General features: G+C 48.6%; 1 protein-coding gene across 1 annotated transcript in view; it reads left to right on the top strand.

The window, feature by feature from the left end:
- The first annotated feature begins 318 nt into the window (after positions 1–318).
- LOC144167282 (uncharacterized) overlaps positions 319–18,346 on the top strand; it is a 75,831-nt gene continuing 57,803 nt past the window's right edge. The window contains exons 1-2 of the mRNA XM_077696604.1: positions 319–514; positions 15,694–15,841. Of these exons, the coding sequence (XP_077552730.1) occupies positions 504–514; positions 15,694–15,841 (159 nt within the window). The 5' untranslated portion in view covers positions 319–503. The remainder of the gene's footprint in view (positions 515–15,693; positions 15,842–18,346) is intronic.

The raw sequence follows: 18,346 nt of genomic DNA, 5'->3' as shown, positions 1-18,346 counted from the left end.
GGTTTCTGCCCATGCCCCTCGCGCCAAGTCAATTCGCCCGGCGTGAAAAAAAAACACAATAAAGGTAAACACGTTATACCTAATGAACGATATCCAGTTGCTAGGCCACATTATTTTGGCGCCCGAACTAGACAAGGACTTTTATACGGTTCACTCCCAAACACTTCACTGGAGCACTTGATCCTCCATGTGCGATAACGCATCGGTCATATCTTCGAAGAACGCGGCTTATCAACAATTTTATGGAGTAGTGTGAGCAGTACAGGGTCCACTTAGCAGAGATAACGTCTGATGTTGAACAGAACAGCACTTACCGTAGAGCTAGGCTTGATGCCATTCCGTTTTGGCTCTTCATTCGCCGCAACAGAAGGGCTTTCGATTTGTTGCCGACGTGACAGCTGTCCGGTGCCTAGACCTTGTTCCTAAACGACACTCCTTCGTTTCGTCTTGCCTGCGAATTGACCCTGAAAAATCACCTTGATTGTATTCAACTTGTAGCTGAGATGACGGACAAGTAAGTGGCTCGATTAGTTTACATTGTGGTTGGGGCCAGACATTGACTGTTACGCCTACCTTAGACCTAGATTTTTTTTTCTTTTACTTGCGGCCAACTGGAATTAAAATTTACTTCCAGAAAATTCTGTTTCAACGTGTCGTATGCTCCCGTAAAGTCACTAGTGAACAACATTTAAAGTAAACAGTGCTGAATAGTTTGATATAAACCTTTTGAAAACACGGCACAGCAGCCGCTGCAGCAATAAGCAGAATGTCGCCACAACGGGTCGCCACTGCAGCGAACGACCGTTACGTTGGGAGGAAAGGGGGATAAGCTGGGTGGTAATATTGACGCTCAGGTAGAGGGTGATTTTACGACTCCGCCGAAGACACTGCCAAGCTTGTCATCCTACAATACTTTGTATTAGATTGGCTCCGTTATTACGCTAAAGATTTTGGACCCAAATCCTCTAACAAATCTCAAACTGCCCGTAAGCATAAAAATTATAATGACATTCTTGATCGGAACACTAACAACGTGCGCATAAACCGAATCTATAGAGGTTACTCCGCTCGTGGCGGCAATTTCGTTCATGGTAGCTCTTTTGCTTCCTTTTAGAGCTGAAGCCCCAAACGGCCTGGGGCTGTTGGTGTCTACTTTTGTCTTCGCAACCCCCGTGGTAATCGTCGTCTATTGTAGTCACGGTACTAAAACACCGGGAAACTTGTTTACGCATCGGGATAGAACGTAATGCGTTCTAGAAAAATTAAAGCCGTTCCGCTCAATGTGAAAGCTGCCAGAAAAGCAGAGCAGTGATTCGGCATAATGGGCTGCAGCGCCGTTATCCGCTGACTGCTGCCACCCAATTATTTTTCAATTCCCGCCTTCGCAGTGCTCGCGCGCCCCCTGCCTGAAACTGCGTGAGCAGGAGATCTGGTATTTTTGTGCTTGCTTTAATTTCGAATGCTGGAGCGGTTTTGCGTCATTTCGAAGGTGTAAATTCTTTCTTGCGCGGCTGGAGCCTTTCTGCGTCATTTCGAACACGCCATTTTTTTCTTGCGTGGCTGGAGCCTTTCTGCGGCATTTCGAACGCACAATTTCTGTTCTTGCGCGGCTGGAGCCTTTCTGGGTCATTACGAATGCGCCACTTTTCTCTTGCGTGGCCGCTTTTCTCGCTTACTATGGTAAAAACCAACCCAACGAGCGTGCGTAACTACATAAACGCGAGGGCTGCCGGTTATATACGTAGATTTTGCCTGAAATGTACCTGCAATTTTCTTTGCGCTAAACAACAGGGAGATGTATGACAAGCGCCAGCGGATTACGAGGTTCGAACGGTTATCACCATTTATTCCGCTTTATTTTAAAAGCCTCAGCGTGACTTGCTGACTACGGTGCATAAGGCTCTACTTGGGTCTCTTATATCACTGTGCCGCCTGATTCGGGCGGTCGCATCGACCGTTAGCGAGCTACGACAACAAGGCGAGTTTATTTAGTGCTCTGCCATTTAAAAACGCCGGGACACTCGGTCACGCATCGCGCTGGAGCGCTTCGTAACGAATACTGAAAAAAACACCGGGACACTCATTTACACCTCGCGGTAGAGAAGAGAGCTCGGTGCTTCAAAGACAAGATATCTTTACAGCACAGCTGTATAGCTCTACCTCCCAATGGTTTCATCTCCGTGGTCAGAAACACCAAGGCGCCAAGAATACACTTATAGACTACATGCTTCGCACCTCCTCAGGTTTCACGATAGTGGAGATGGCCGTGGATTTTCTGTCGAGCGCAGACGTGTTAGAGCAGCAAAGCCATTTAGCCTCCTTCGAACGCGGATTTTATAGCCATCCATGGGATCTCCAGTTCCGCCCCTGAATCAAGAGACTTATTTCCTGTCCCGGGTGGTAACTTCAATCATAATTCGTTTCAATGAATCCTGGTTTTATGGCCCCTTGAGCCGCTATCTCTTGTTTAGTGAGGCGCCGCGTTTCTTCTACATAAATCATCACTGGGACGATGCATTCCTTGCCTAGTATGTTTTTTTTGTGACGGAGGTTTTTATAGTGGTGGAGGTAGCTTACTTTCCAATATAGCCCAGCTCATACCAATTCTTCGCCGTATTTCCTTCTCGTCGTTTGGATCAACATCGACTATTTTTCGTGGGTACTTACACTCTTCTATTTGTTTTAGCAGCAAACACGCTGTGTGTACCAGATTTCAGCGCACGTTCAAAACCCCAGATGGTCAAAATTAATCCGGATCCCTCCACTACGGCGCGCTTCATCGCCTTCGTTGCGTCGGCGCGTTAAACCCTACAATCAATCAATATTTGTTTTAGCGTTGCGTACACCTAACTGAAGAGAACGCTTTCACCATACTTATTTGCGATTAATTTGGATTAATGATATTTCTTTGTAGCCCCCCGGGCAAGTTTTCTGGCTGTGGTTCTTTAAGCATTTGTGGGCGTGCTTTGCTGACTCACTGAGTAAGCGAATGTCATATAAAAACCTGAAATGGGTGAAGTATTCTTGGTGGATACGTTTTCTTCCATTGTCAACTGAACCTTGCTGAATACCCCTCCATACCTGCTGTGAACCCTTTCAGCGGGATAGAATCTCCCTCTTGTACCTCTTTTCTGACTGCGTTTCTTGTGAATGGTTGTTCCTGCGGTACATCAGTCATGTATGTGGTGTTGCAGGCCCAGAGAGGTCTCCTCTATTTCTTCATTTTCCGAATCTTCCAGCTCTACTGCAGCGCTTTATAAATCAAACGCCTTTTTCTTCGTCTACAAATACTATTATGCTCCACAAATATTTGTGTTACTTGTTTGATTACATGAATGTGATCTATTGTAGTGTAGCCTTTTCCAATCTAGCCTTTTCCAGAGGTTGAAAATCTAAGCTGTCGCCTATTAAGTTACCTTTTGTCTCAGGAAACAGCTTTTATACAACTGACATTAGGCTGATAGGTATTTAATTCTTCAGATCTTTTGGCATCTGCTTTCTTGCAAGTGAGAGATTTGGGAACTAGGTTGGCATTTGTTTTTGCAGCAAAACATCTCCTCCCGCTATTCAATGATCCACGATTATGCCGTCTTCAGCTGCAGCGTTTCCTCTTGTCATGCCCATCAGGGGCCTTTACTCTTCCTCTTTAGCTACTACACCCAAATCTTGATATAACGAATCACGCGGGACCACCGTAAATGATTCGTTATTTTGAAAAATTGTTGTAATAAACACTGGTGGTTGCAAGCCAGTGCTCAAACCTAGGAATGAAAACTACGTACGTTAGCAGTAGACGCGTGTGCAGAAAGGCAAACTCTGCAATAAAAATGTTGCGCTCACTTCCGCAAATTTATTTAAAGAAATCAGCCGTTTTCTTTTCGCGCGCACAGCACGCACAACCGATTATGAATGCCTCTACATTTTTCCCCTTGCACAACACCTTATCGGATACATCATTGCGCCGAGCAATGAAAGCGCGGAATTTTTTTCATGCGCACCAAAACATCAGTATTCAACATGCTTTCACCTTCTGTGTTCGGCGTACCACCGTCGTCTTCCTTCGTGTCGTCACCGTTACTAAAGATTATCACTGCTCTAGATTCCTCTTTGCTTTGTCGGTAGCTCCATTCGTCTATAAGTATCGCAGTAACTTCGCAGCAAGATCCCCCTCAACAATGAAATACCTGCCACCACTCGTGATTAGCGGGAAGAATGACCGAACGTCCACCGTCCCCAAACAATAGGAGAGAGAAACGAGGCAAACGCGGCTAGGCCTGCGAGGTCACTGCCACGGCCGCTGGATGAAAGGCGCACTGACGTGCGTCCTGCCGCGTGCCTCCAAAGAGGCGTGAGTGCGCCTAGAACCAAATACTGCCACCATGGCGCCACCGTTCCGGGAGTGGTTGTTGTGAGCGCGGCCCGCGGGACGCCGGCTTTCGGGCCGCTTATTTCGAAGTGTGGGCTTATCATCGGCGTTCCACGCTCCACATAAGGCATTTACCAGCAATAATGTTACGCCTGTTAAAAAATAAACACGATTAGCGGCGGCCGAGCTTAATTTGGTCAAGATGGAAGTTAAATTCCGTTCGCAGCAGCAGCATTACGCGTTGATAGTGTGCCTTCTGTCTCGCATTGCTGTGTCGTTGTGTCTTACATCGCCCGGCATGCTCTTTGTGACCTCACGCCCGACAGAGATTTACGTTTTGTCGGCAAGCTGCAACTGCAGATAATATATTAAAATTCCGGACAAACAGAAACAATGTTTTTGTGAGGGCGCTTGTTATTTATGAGTGCCAACACTTCTAAATGTTTGAGGCATAACGAACTTTTATGTAGGTTATCCTCGTGCACTAAATAAAACACCACAATTCGTATTAATCTCACGGCACATATGACTTGATTACACGTTTAGTTATGAAGTAATACTACTATCATAGCTATGTCGGCCCTTTTTTATTTTGACTGTATATACAGTTGAATGAAAAGCGCTTCCAGTTTCTACCTGATATTTTTACTTGTTCCCTGTAGCCTCGAAAAAAATTAAGGAGAGCAGATGGGATGTCCGGGTCGACAAAAATAAAAACAAATATTTGGTGAGCTCAGCAAGCTGAATTTTTGCCCGGACACAAAAGAAAAAAGCGAAATTGCACAGTAATTCCAAAAATCGCCTAATTATTCGTAAGCATTCAAACACCGCTTTTCCATGTCACATTATTTTCTTTTCTTTGTTATTGTACACCAACGATCTACATCTAGAAAAAAAGAAAGCTGACGTATTAATAACGTATGTGAACATTTCCCTACACTACGAAAATTATTTCGAATTGAAGCGCAGTATGTTCGCAGAGCAAAATTACCCCATAGTCTTTAGGGCGCACTAATTTCAGCACACACTGGTGCTGCTCCAGGAGCCGAGTCGTTAGCTTCAGGGATAAATGCATATCGGCTTAAATCGGCGATGAAATAACGGAGGAAATGTACCTAGCGCTAGTTCTCATCGCAAAGTTTGAAAAATGCTTAGCAGCTAGGAGAGTGGACCGTACGAACTGTCTCTTGAACACAGCACGGTGCATTTATTTTTCTTCCTATACAACCTCTGCAATCATGTTTTGAGTAGCGAGTTTAAAGGCATTGCCGTGCCTGCGAAAATGAAACAATCAAAATCTCTATGCGCGGCAAGACATGATCGAGCCAGAATAAGAGTATCAAACGACACGCATAGCAAAATGTCTAGTCTTTTCAAATCCTTTTTCAACCATCCTATCGCGTGTCTTCGTTTTATGAGGTCGGCCAACATGCTTTTGCAAACAACTGTCTTTAAGGCAATCTTTAATCAGTCGTCGGCAAATAATCATCGCTCTCCCGTGTGTCGACACCGCGTTTCCCGAGAAAAGGTGACATTTTTGAAATTTAGGACGTATAAAGTCCCACCAAATACCTGCCGCTTGAACTGTAACTAATCAACTTGCGGCTTTAAACTGTGCAACGCGGTTTACGTGCTGTGTGTGAGAAGTTTTGAGACAAAGCTAACCGGTGGTTTATTATCTTTTTGTCGAATATTATTTTTTTTAACAATGTTATCGAATATGGAGCATCTTTTTAGATTTGTTACACGGAAAATGTATTGCCTATATTTCATTCAAGAATTATTTGAACTTCTGGCTGCTTCAGTCACGGCCGGGCGGCTGGATCGAGCGACAGACTAGACAGTTTTCGCGGTTGAGTAGCCCAAGAAGGACAACAGCTTTAAAACCCGTGCGCTGGCTGAGTGTCTCAGTCGGCGCAAGCGCTCGCCTACGGGGACCGCCCCGCTCCGTCCCGAAACCAGTCCCCGAACGCTAGCGCCGCGAGGGAGTCAAGCGACGGCAAACGTAAACACCGCCACTCACGCCCTCGCCCGTTGAAATCCGGGCGACGCGGCAGGCCGCACCTTGCATGCGCTCTCATCCAGCGGCCGTGTCACTGCACGTTAAGCCACAGCTTTGTGGTACCGCTAGGTGTTGGCACTCGACATGGTGATGATGATAGCTACTGCACCCAGAGTATCGACAGAGCAACATCTGTTTCTGTTTCACGAGAGACTTCCGACGCTGCTACTTTAGCGGAATTGGTTATAGTGATGTTTCTCGATTATAATGGGGAAAATAAATTACGTGCGTTGTTCATAATTATGCTATAAGTTGAAATTCGCAGTTATGAAATACTCTTACATTAAAAATATAGGAAGTCTGATCCGGATTCTTAAAATATCAAAAAATTTCAGTAATGCGTTGTTGTGGCGTTAGTAGTAACGAGATTCGACTGTATCATAGAGTTTCATACTAATATATACTAGAGGAAAATCTGGCGCTGCATTCGCGTGCCGCCGTGGGCGGCGCCATTGCAGCTAGCGACGTTCCTCGCCTCCTTGGCTTGGTTAGCCACATGGCTTCTTTTTCGTCTTGAAGCCAAAAGGGGTAACATTGTTGTTCTGTTCATCTTCCATGAAGCTTCTAAATAATCCCTGGCAAATAAATCTTTATGGAGCTTTTATTTTTTAATAACAGAACAAATTCGATTAATTTTCTGCAGTATTATTGTTGCATTTTTGCAGCCAAAGCCAACTTTTCAGCCTGTTCGTGAGCCATGCCAAGGACAAGTGGAACGTGCCTGCCCGGTACATGACGGCACGCTCACCGAAGCGCGGCTCCCCTAGACGGTGGCGCCACATTTCCCTCTAGTGTATATTAGTATGAAACTCTATGGACTGTATAGGGCATGGTAAGCTAATCTTGCAGGCGCAGTAGCTTCGCCCGGTGTAACGTAGCTGGCGTAATGCTTGGTGTAGTTCCGCTCCGTTGATTTCCCGTCATGTTGTGCGTAATGTTATTCTGTTCGTCTCTGAGAAGTACAATTTGTATTAGCCAATAGCTAGCTTCTTCGCTGCGAAGTATGCGTAATCGCTTACTACAAACAAGCGTGTTTTGTCCCGTCGTGTGCTCGCACTTCACACAGCTTCGCTGGCCATCTTGGTTCACAGAATGCAAGGACACTACATTTTTTATTGGCTCTCAGCTGCGGCCGCACTCTTTACTAGAGAACAAGGAAGACGGTTTTTTGCAGTTCTTTGGTAGAAAAGCGCACCAAGGTCAGTCGCCTTACAAGCGACAAAACGCGTAGGCGCCTAGGTTGGGTTTTCCCGCCCCTGAAGTTTCCAGGCGGAAGCAAATGGCCTCAATGCCCATTGTGGCGGTTTTCAGCCGGCCGTTGTGCAATGAAACAATGCCTCACACGAGATGATGCAGATGGACTTTCAATGACAATGTAGCGTGCACTGTGCTGGAAGCACCTTTTAAAGTGTACATTTGTAGTACATTTTTGAAATGTATATTATAGTGCATTCTTAAATGTACGCTAGTACTTTTCCCTGTTCTACTGAGAATTTGTCAACAGTATCGATCGGCAGAAGCAGACCCTCAGACATCAGCTTACGGCTCCCCGGGATATGAGTGCTGGAATGTTCGTGCCTGGCTTAGTTGGCTGGAAATCGTTGCCTTGCGCAGTCCAGACCACTCTGCCAGGGTAGCTAGGCAATAGCACGTGATGAAAGCATGAAGAAAGGGAACTAGTTTTAAAATCAAAGTTCTAGTAACGTCGTCGAGCGGTTTCGCCGTCCTGAAGAATTTGACATTCATTTGACCGCAGCTGCGCGCACCGTTGGGAAAGCATCATGTGATTCGGTGGCCCGCGCTCCGGCTTCTGGCCCATGTGTGAGCCGCTCGCGCAGCCGCCAATGCAGGTGTCGCGACCGGCGCAGAGACAACCAGCCACGACAGCGTTTGGGCTCGAACTGATTTTTATTCCTCCAGCACGAGCGCACGTGAGCGTGCGCCTCGTGGTTCCGCCTTCGTCGTCGTCGTCGCCTCGGCGCGGTGGACACGCGCCGCTACAGGGCTCCCCCCCGTAGAGCCGGAGGCCGTTGTTGAAGACCACGTGACAGTTTTCGACGGTTGATGGTGCAAAGTTCTGGGCATGGTTGTAGAGACGGGGAAGGTCTAATTGGGTCGAAGAGAGGCGAGGTATGCAGGCTTTACGCGGTCAGCGGCGACGACGTCTTGGCGGCCGTTGATGTCGAGGATGAAAGTCTTGGGGTGCCGCTCGATGACGCGGTATGGGCCATCGAAAGCGGGAGTGAGGGGTCGACGGGCAGAGTCGTGGCGCACGAACACGTGAGTGCAGGAAGAAAGGTCCTGGCTCACGAAGACGGAGTGGTCGCTGCGTTGTCGAGGAAGGACAGGCCGGATTTGCTCGAAAAGGCGACGAAGGTCAGCCACGTAACCGGCGGGGTCCGAAGGACCATCGGCAGGCGGAGGTGTGAGGAGGTCGCCCGGGAGACGAAGAGGGCAGCCATACACCAGCTCGGCAGATGTCCAATGCAGGTCTGCCTTAAAAGCCGAGCGTAGTCCGAGCAAGACGAGGGGAAGGTGGTCGGCCCAGTGTTCCCTTGGCTCGTAGGTGGTGAGAGCTGCCTTGAGTTGGCGGTGTAAACGCTCCACCATCCCGTTGGCAGACGGATGGTAGGAGGTGGTGTGTATGTGGCGTACTCCCAAGATGGCAGCGAGAGCGTTGAACAGGGCTGATTGGAATTGACGCCCGCGATCAGTGGTGACAACAGCGGGGCAGCCGAAACGGGACACCCAACCACCAACAAATGCTTTGGCGACTGTTTCCGCCGTAATATCAGGTATCGGGATTGCCTCTGGCCAGCGCGTGAAGCGGTCGACGCACGTCAACAAGTAGGTGGCGCATCGCGACGGTGGTAGGGGACCGACCAGGTCAATGTGCACGTGCGCGAAACGGCTGTCCGGTGGATGGAATGGCGAGGCAGGAGTGACCGTGTGCCTGGTTACTTTGACACGTTGGCACTGGAGGCAGGTGCGTGCCCACCGGCGGACATCTGCATTCATGGAGGGCCAGAACCATCGAGCTGTGACGAGGTGTTGAGTTGCTCGGATGCCGGGGTGACTCTTGCCGTGCAGGGTGTCAAAAACGGCTCGACGAAACGCCGGTGGAACATAAGGTCGGGAGACGCCGGCTGATGTCTCACATGTGATTGTGCCTTCGGTAAACGGCAACGGCACATCCGTGAAAGTCAGCGTGGAGGTGTCAGAGCGGCGTTGCTGGAGCTCAGGGTCTTGTCACTGTGCAGAAGCAAGTTCTTCCATGGAAATTGGTTGGGGTGTAGACGAAAGTGCTTCGACGCGAGACAGCGCGTCAGCAGCAGTGTTGATCAGGCCGCTGACATGGCGGAGATCGACAGTAAACTCCGAGACGAAGGAGAGGTGACGGATCTCACGCGACGAGTACGAGCTGTGGTTGCGCTGGAAAGCGAACGTCAGGGGCTTGTGATCCGTAAGGACGTAGAAGTCCCTGCCTTCCAGGAAATGCCGGAAATGTTTGATGGCAGGGTAGACAGCCAGTAGCTCGCGCCCGAAGGTGCTGTACCTCGTCTCGGCAGGTTTCAGCCTCTGGGAGTAGAAACCAAGTGGCTGCCAACCGGAGACGAACTGCTCAACCACAGCACCGACAGCCACGCTGGAGGCGTCGGTTATAAGACGAAGTTGAGCATCAGGAACGGGGTGTATAAGCATGGCAGCGTCGGAGAGGGCCTTCTTCGCAGCAGAAAAGGCGGACGCTGCTTGCTCGCTCCACTCGAAGTGCTCTGCAGGGCCTGTCTTGGTGGCCAGCAGATCAGTGAGGGGCTGGACTAGTTCGGCACAGTTGGGAATGAACCGCCGATAGAAGTTCAGCAGGCCCAAGAACTCTCTAAGCTTCTTAATTGAGGTGGGCTGTGGAAAGTCCTGGATGGCCTTCACCTTGGTGTCAAGAGGTCTGATGCCCTGTGGAGTGACCAAGTGGCCCAGGAACTCGATGGTCTGCACGCCGAAGACACACTTTTTGGGGTTGATGACGAAGCCATATTCGTCAAGCCGAGTGAAAAGGGCTCGCAAGTGCACTTCGTGCTCGGATGGTGATGAGCTTGCGATCAAGAGGTCGTCGAGGTAGGCAAAAACAAAGTCTAAACCGCGGGTAACCTCGTCGATGGCACGTTGAAAGGTCTGGGCGGCGTTACGCAGGCCGAAGGGCATGCGGACATATTCGAAGAGACCAAATGGTGTAATGATGGCAGTCTTCGGTATGTCTGCTGGCTCCACAGGTATCTGGTGATAAGCTTTGACCAAGTCCACCTTGCTGAATATCTTGCAGCCTGGCAGATTCGCGGTGAAGTCCTGCAAATGAGGGAGCGGGTATCGGTCCGGCACGGTGATCGCATTGAGGGCACGGTAGTCACCGCATGGCCTCCAGTCACCGGGGTCCTTTTTGGGTACCATATGCAGGGCTGACGCGTAGTTGCTCGAGGATGGACGGACAATTCCCAGTTCCAGCATGAGCTCGAACTCTCGACGAGCAATGGCATAACGCGATCCGGCGAGACGACGCGCTCGAGCGAAGACAGGGGGTCCCTTCGTGACGATGTGGTGGGTGATGGTGTGCTTCACCGGGGACTCTCCCGTGTGGGGTCTTGTGATCGCGGGAAAATCTGCAAGTATCTTCTCGTACACGGAAGATGGCACAAAGGCTCGAAGTCCGGTCGCCGTGGTAGAGGAGAGAATGCCATGTACTGAAAGGCTCGTCGTCATGTCCACGAGGCGTCGAGAGTGCACGTCCACGGCCAGGTTGTAGAAAGCCAGGAAATCAGCACCGAGAATGGGCTGCTTGATGTCAGCAATTGTGAAAAGCCACCGGAAGGTGCGACGTAGGCCAAAATTGACTGTGAGCGACCGCTGGCCGTAGGTGTTGATCGGCGAGTTGTTGACGGCGATTAACGGGGAGGTCATTTCTCGGCGTCGTCGGTCTAGCGAAGAGGCCGGTATAACGCTGACCTCTGCTCCCGTATCGACCAAGAAGCGGTGGCCGGCAACCTTGTCGGTGACGTAGAAGAGGCGGCTGACTGCATGACCGGGTTCACTTGCCGCCGCCAGTGTCCGGTCTCCTAGTTTCCCGTCCATGAGCAAGGCTGGCTGCACTTGCGGGCGGCAGTGCCGAAGGTACGATGATACCAACAGACGCCCGAAGGGCCAGGCTCACCGCGCGTTGCGGAGGAGCCATGTTGAGAACGGGACGGGGATGGGGAGTACCGTCGGTCGCGGGATGCACGTCGGCGTCGGTGCAAGAGGGGTGCGAGGGATGACAGCTGATGGCTCAGTTCATCAATGCGGCTCTCAAGTCGACCAAGCCTGGAGTCGTCCCTTGAGGTGGAGGGCGTATCGACGACTGCGGCGATGCTTGGGGACCGGGAGTAGTCCGCGATGCGGTCAGCCAGTTCCGCGAGTTGGTCGAGTGGCATGTCAGCGGCTGCCGCAAGTACCAATACCATGTTCTGGGGGAGGCGTTGAAGGAAGAGCTCCCGAAGAAGTGGATTGTTGAGGTTCTGGCCATGATCGCCCAATAGCTGCCGCATGCGATGTAGCAACTGCGAGGGTCGCCTGTCACCGAGCTCCTCGGTGCTCAGAAGCTGCTGTAGCCTGCTGCGCTCCGACTCCGACTTGCGTTGGGTGATCGCTGCCTTTAGGTGGTCGTACGGCGCTTCAGGATGTGGGGCGCCGAGGATGTCGGCTAGCTCGTCCGCGATGCGGCCTGGCAAGGAGGTCACGACGCTGTTATATTTCGTCTCCTGGCTGGTGATGCGATGCAGACGGAAGCGCGCTTCGACTTGCGTGAACCATGTCCGCGGGTTCCGAGTCCAAAACGGGGGTAGAGTAGCGCTGTGCACAGCCGCGGTTGTAGCGTGAGCAGGCGGAGCTGCTTCGTGGGCGGGCGTAGCTGCGCCGGGTTGTAGTTGGCCCGCAGAATCCGGCGAAGCCGAAGGGTCCGACATGGCGCGGTCAGAAGAGGCGAGTTCGGTCCGGGTCACCAAATCATGTCGCGACCGGCGCAGAGACAACCAGCCACGACAGCGTTTGGGCTCGAACTGATTTTTATTCCTCCAGCACGAGCGCACGTGAGCGTGCGCCTCGTGGTTCCGCCTTCGTCGTCGTCGTCGCCTCGGCGCGGTGGACACGCGCCGCTACACAGGCTTGCCGCATGCGCTCAACGCAGATGGTCCGCCGCCTGGCAACGTGACTCGCCACGTGGCCAGCTTGTGGGCACGTAGCCACATGGCACGCCACGTGGCCACGTGACTCGTCACATGACACGTGACAGGCACGAAAGCTTAGCCATAGTAGTGCGGGCATGGAAATAGGCAGACGAATTGGTCTGCCTATTCCCATGCTCGTACTGCTAGCTTTTGGGGCCACATTATTGGGATATTGTCACCAAGAGTGGCTGCAGCCATTCATGCTTACGTTTCCGAGACCAGGCGCCTGCCCTATTAGCTTTGATTCTTGGATGTACTTTTTACGGTCCAAAAATCTCAGTTGTTCTATCCAAAACTCTACTTACAAGTTTCCACCAATTCTATTTTCTCTATTTCTGCGTATAAATCGTTAGATTTATAATTTTCCGGTGTTTTAAGCGGGCGCATTAGCCCTACTAACGCCGGATTCCTGGCCAATCCCCCACGCGGATATGTGCCAAGTCATCAGGAACAACAACAACAACAAAATGACAGCGGTGCCAGGGCGTCTTCTCTTCCCTCAGCATTACGCGGGTAGAGCGAGAGCTGGAGGCTTTGAGCCTACGTCGGCAAGCGGCGTCGGCAGCCCCTCGGATATCGCAAGACGAGCTCCGTCACTCGAGGAATGCCAAGCGCTTGACGCTAGCGTCGGAGACAGAATGACCGAGCCGTTCGGTTCAGAGAACGCCAAAAGCTGGATCACAACCTTGGACATACCATTCCTTTAACGAATAGTACAATAATTACAGCTAAATCTTTCCAAGTCTTGAAATCATGTCCATACCGTCCCTGTAGGAAGGATTGCGAGAATGGCCACTGTCCTCGTTTACGGCGTTGAGTTTTTTAATTTTCACACTAGAGAGGAATCTGGTGCTAGCGTCTATACGGCGCATATCAAGGTGGTCGCTCTCGTCATTGGCTTACATGATACCACACGCTCACCTTAGCCTCTACATTGGCTTAACTTTAAACTTTTATTTCGCCGTAAATGTAAATGGTGTGCCAGAAAAACGCAAGGAAGACTTTGTAATTTTATAACTATAAAATAAAACAATCCGTTTGAAAGATAAGTAAATTGAAAGCAAAGCGTATACCTTTTGCTGAGAGTCTGGCGGGGCGGTTGTGGCTACTATTCTCGAGACCAAGCTGGTACTTAACAATAACGTAACATTTTGGGAGAAACTCCCAAAGTTTCTTATTTTGCCAATATTTCAAAGAATAAATTGTTTGAAAAGGTCAGAAAGGTTTTATGCGCGTACCATGAAAACATCACCTCCGCGGTGAACTGGCGCACAGATTGCCCGCTAGATTTTTTGCGGCGGGTAATTACCTCCTAATTCAGGATGTCCAGGTGCTCATACGATATGTAATGCTACTGGAAAAGAAGAACCGTGAAGTGAACTCTCCTGAACCCAAACAAACCTATCTACATTCTGGCTTTCTCTTTATTTAAGCAGGTAGACCTTAGGTAGAACACCTTAAACTTATGGTCTAAAAAACCCTAATACCTTCCAAACTGGACTACGCAGGCTGGGAATGGGACCCAAGTCAGGATAAACTTGCAAATGCCTTCGAACTTTTTCAAAATAACTCCGTTATATTTCCTCTGTCCAACTACAGTCGAAAACCGGCCAGTATTACAGACATTAAATCTAACATTGCCCTCCCATCTCTTCCGGCACGCGTCAAATGTCCCGACTAACTCTTTTTCACCAACTGTAGCATCACCCTGTTCTATATGACCGGTTTATCGCTACCACCGACGAACGATCCCATCGCATCGACCACAACCACGATGTAGGAATTCACACGTGCAACACCCAGCATTTTTGTCGCTCTTTCTTGTCTAGGACAAGTGCGGAATGTAATCGCCTTCCTTCGGGTGCTGTATCTATTACTCATAGCGAAGAGTTCCGAAATTTCTTAATTAGAATTGTTATACATAGGAGCCCTGCAGCGTCTGTTTTCGTACGTTCATCAGTTTTTTTCTCGGTGTCTTAGCTAGTATTGTATAATTAGCTAACAATGGATTTCAATTTTTTCTTGTTTTTTTACTTGTATTCCACCCCCAGTCCCCTTTGTAATGTCTTTGTATCTGAGGGTATAATAAATAAATAAATAAATAAATAAACAAAAAATAAATAAATGTGTAACGATAGTCACTCGCCGGCACTACTCCTCCATCTTGCTAATAATGAAGTAAATTAGCATCAAGCTACTGCGAATTCAGAGTTTTCAAGCGAAAAAGAGGAAGCGAAGCAGGTTTTTGCCATTTCGGCTACCTAGTAGCCATTTTAATGCATAGTGATAACGGAAAACCAAGAAGACGATTAAGAGTCCGATCTACACGCCAAACCAACAGTTGCGCTGTTCCCATAACCCTCAACACCGGTATGCATTCCCGGCCGCCGTTTCCTCCCTAGTATACTTACTAAGGACCTCTATCGTTTAGGGAGCCTTGCCACCGCCTCTGATTTCGCGGAACATCGCAATGCGACCACTGACACAGAAGTTGAAGCATTCGGCACCATTCACGCGGATGTGTTGCGGTTGAAATGAAAACCGAAAGTAAGAAGGATTAAACCTGGTTCGTATTCGAATAGGAGGTACCCACATTTGGATGCTGGTAGCTTTGGTATCAGAAAAACATAATTTTCGTGTACGTACATATTATACGGGGGCGGGCAACCGGAGTAGAAGTGTTTCGTGAGGCACTGGTGAACCCTCCAGCCGTTAGCCTGAAACGCTCATTCAGTAATTTCTCTTTATATGCCCACTAAGAGCAAAGTTCTTTTTTTTATTCAGCAACATATTTACATGTTGCCAAGGCTGCCAAATGAGCAACGGCAATATGTATCCACCTTTTTTTTACTTCACTGATCGTCCCTTCGTGTAGTTGTTATTCGTTGTGCAACGCATGTGTGTTACCTGAAATTCCGCATGATAGTTTTGGAATAAGGATGTGTGTTACGATGAGCTGTAGTTTTGTGATTACTCTAATTTCTATAAATTAAGGCTTTGTTGCCTTCTTCTAGGGTCCCGCCGACAAACTGGATTTGTCGTCCAACTATGGATGATTTTGATGACATCGATGAACGCCTCGTCAGAGATCCCAAGCGTAGCAAGTCACGTATGTTCAAGTTTAGTGCACAGAGCTCCGCAGCAGTACTTTACTGCCTAAAAGTGAGTACTCATTCATACAATATACTCCTTTTTGTCCGGAGGGCGTTTTATTACGTAGTTATTCAAACACTCGAGTAAAATACCTCCGGTTTTCACATGAAGACAGTCCTGGAGGATATTGTCCACTTCTAAAGGGAAGCTAAGGAAAGCATATGAGCCGTTGTGCATAGAGCTGGCAAAATCACAGCTCAGCATCAGCATGTGCGCTTTGATTCCAAGCAACTGTGGCCATCGTGAGGCTTTCCGATCACCGTGTAACTGGCTGAGTTTGGGTTGTGTATTTTATTGTTAAAAGTAACAATGAACTACGGGACGTCTAAAAAGGTATGAGTTATTCTGTATGAAAGCGTCGAATGGAAAGTATTGCCGATACTTCGCAATACAAAGGCGTGCAGCCAAAACTCACAAAGAAAAAACAGTATTTTCTAATGCTAATGAAGGAATATTTGTTTCAAACCGGCATTTTGTGACAGTCTGATAGTTTTTCCCGAATTAAGAAATCGCAAAAAGCGCCCGACAGAGGAAAGGTAATGCTGAAGGTTACTGTGGGGTAAATTCCATTAATGACCCTTGGAAATTTTTGTGAAATCCTGCTAAGAAGTATACAGGAAATGGTCTAATGCAAACACGCTTTACATACCTTGACGTCTGTTGCAACTGCCGTAAATGGTAGTATATTGACTTACGTTGCAGGGGATTGAGGCGTCACTTCTGTCTTGATGACTTAATTCCGCTACACACGCATGTTATGCGAGTCATGCATTTGTATGTGCGATGCTGCATCTGTTTCTTGGCAGTCTCGCTCTCGCAGGACACGTTTACTTAAATATTTGTACTGATACGAGAAATCCTAATTGAGACAAATCATTGTATACTGCATTTCTCTCAGTCTAGTGCCACTTACGTCTTGGTATTCTCATGTCATTCTCTCGGTGAGCTTCGTCTTGAGCCATAATAAACTAAATGGCGTTTGGAGCAAACAGGTGAACCCAATATATAACCGCTCTTTAGAAGTTTATAAGCAGAAGACACAGTTGTCTGTAACACTAAACACTCAATGAACTGTGCAAGAACTTTTTACCAAACCAAAATGTCGAGTACAAGAGGGCTGTAGTATTTGTAGCCGTGGAACGAAACCTTTTCATAATATTTTGTATTTCCGAAGCTCTAACCCAAAAGGGATTTCCGTTAGAGGGGAGTGGTGTGTGCTAGAGCGCTTGGAGCGGGCTCTTGCGTTTGATGCCGGTGTTCCGGTTATTGACCTGGAATTTCCGAGACCGAGACGTCATCCGAATAACGAACTGAATTGGACCCCGGACATCGCACTTTGAGTGCTACGTGGACTTTCGAGGACATTTGTAGGAGCGAGAATGGGACGCAAGAGTTTACGCTGAACAAGATAACACCCGGCCGCCACTCCTCAGTGCCTGACATTCTTGATTTTGCGTCACACCGCTGGATGTTCGCCGGCGGTCAGCGTTAAGATCGGCAACCGATCAGTATGACGAGACAGTTAGAAAAAAATACCCACAGAGCATAAGCGAGCGATCCGAATGCAGCGGCACCGAAATAAGAGATAGAGAGAAGGCTCTTTTCTGGAAAAGGAAATACGTTTGCCGGCATTTACAGTCGCCTACACGCTTGTCTGCTGTGGTTTGCGAAGTGAGTAAGAAAAGGCCCAATAAAGTCCTGGGCAGGAAAGAAAAAGACCGTCGCGGACTTGGCGAGATAACGGACGTACACGCATTAGGTTTTTGTTCTGAGCTGGGGCCACAAGAGTCTGCAATTTCAAAATTAGGGAACTGTCATCCAAATAAGAGAACAAACTCCGTCGATTTTGGCACAGCTTCGAGGTACAAGTCCGTGGCCCTAAAATATTTCGGAGAGTTATTTGTCCCTCTTCTAGACGTTCAATGTTTCCAAGGAATTGGGACCTCGGTTTCGTGTAGGCCGCGCATTCTGATAAAATGTGTTCAAATGTTTCCACACAAGCACAATTATCAGAGTTGGGATTTGGCGCCGCTCCAAGACGAAATCGGTAGTGTTTGCGTAGGCATAGTTATTTATTTATCTATTTATTTATTTATTACCCACAGAGCCAGGGGCATTACAGTGGATTGGGGGAATAACAAAACAAAATAACACGGGGTTGCAGTCAGCCGCACACCAGCCTTACAGCATTGCAAGCCTACAAAACATCTGTACAATGCAGATATACACCACAAATAAGCACCCATAAATACCACAAATAAGTTCTTGGGACGCACATAAAAATACTCAAAACAACCAAACGCGCTACACCAACTTGAAAAAGAACGAATCATTTGATATAGCCGATACAATGTCACAGGGAACGTTGTTCCAGTCGCGAACAGCCTGGGGGAAAAACAACCGAAACGATTGAGTTTTGTAAAAGCATTCCCTGACCTTAAATGCGTGATTGGTACGTTTTGATGTATAATGAGGAAGCAAAAGATAGTTTTCTCGTACTATGCCAGCTTGAAA

This window comes from Haemaphysalis longicornis, unplaced genomic scaffold (assembly GCF_048455015.1).
Source record: "Haemaphysalis longicornis isolate Haplotype H1 unplaced genomic scaffold, Haemaphysalis longicornis Haplotype H1 scaffold_2, whole genome shotgun sequence".
NCBI classification, from domain to species: domain Eukaryota; kingdom Metazoa; phylum Arthropoda; class Arachnida; order Ixodida; family Ixodidae; genus Haemaphysalis; species Haemaphysalis longicornis.
This window is presented reverse-complemented; position numbering and strand designations above follow the sequence as displayed.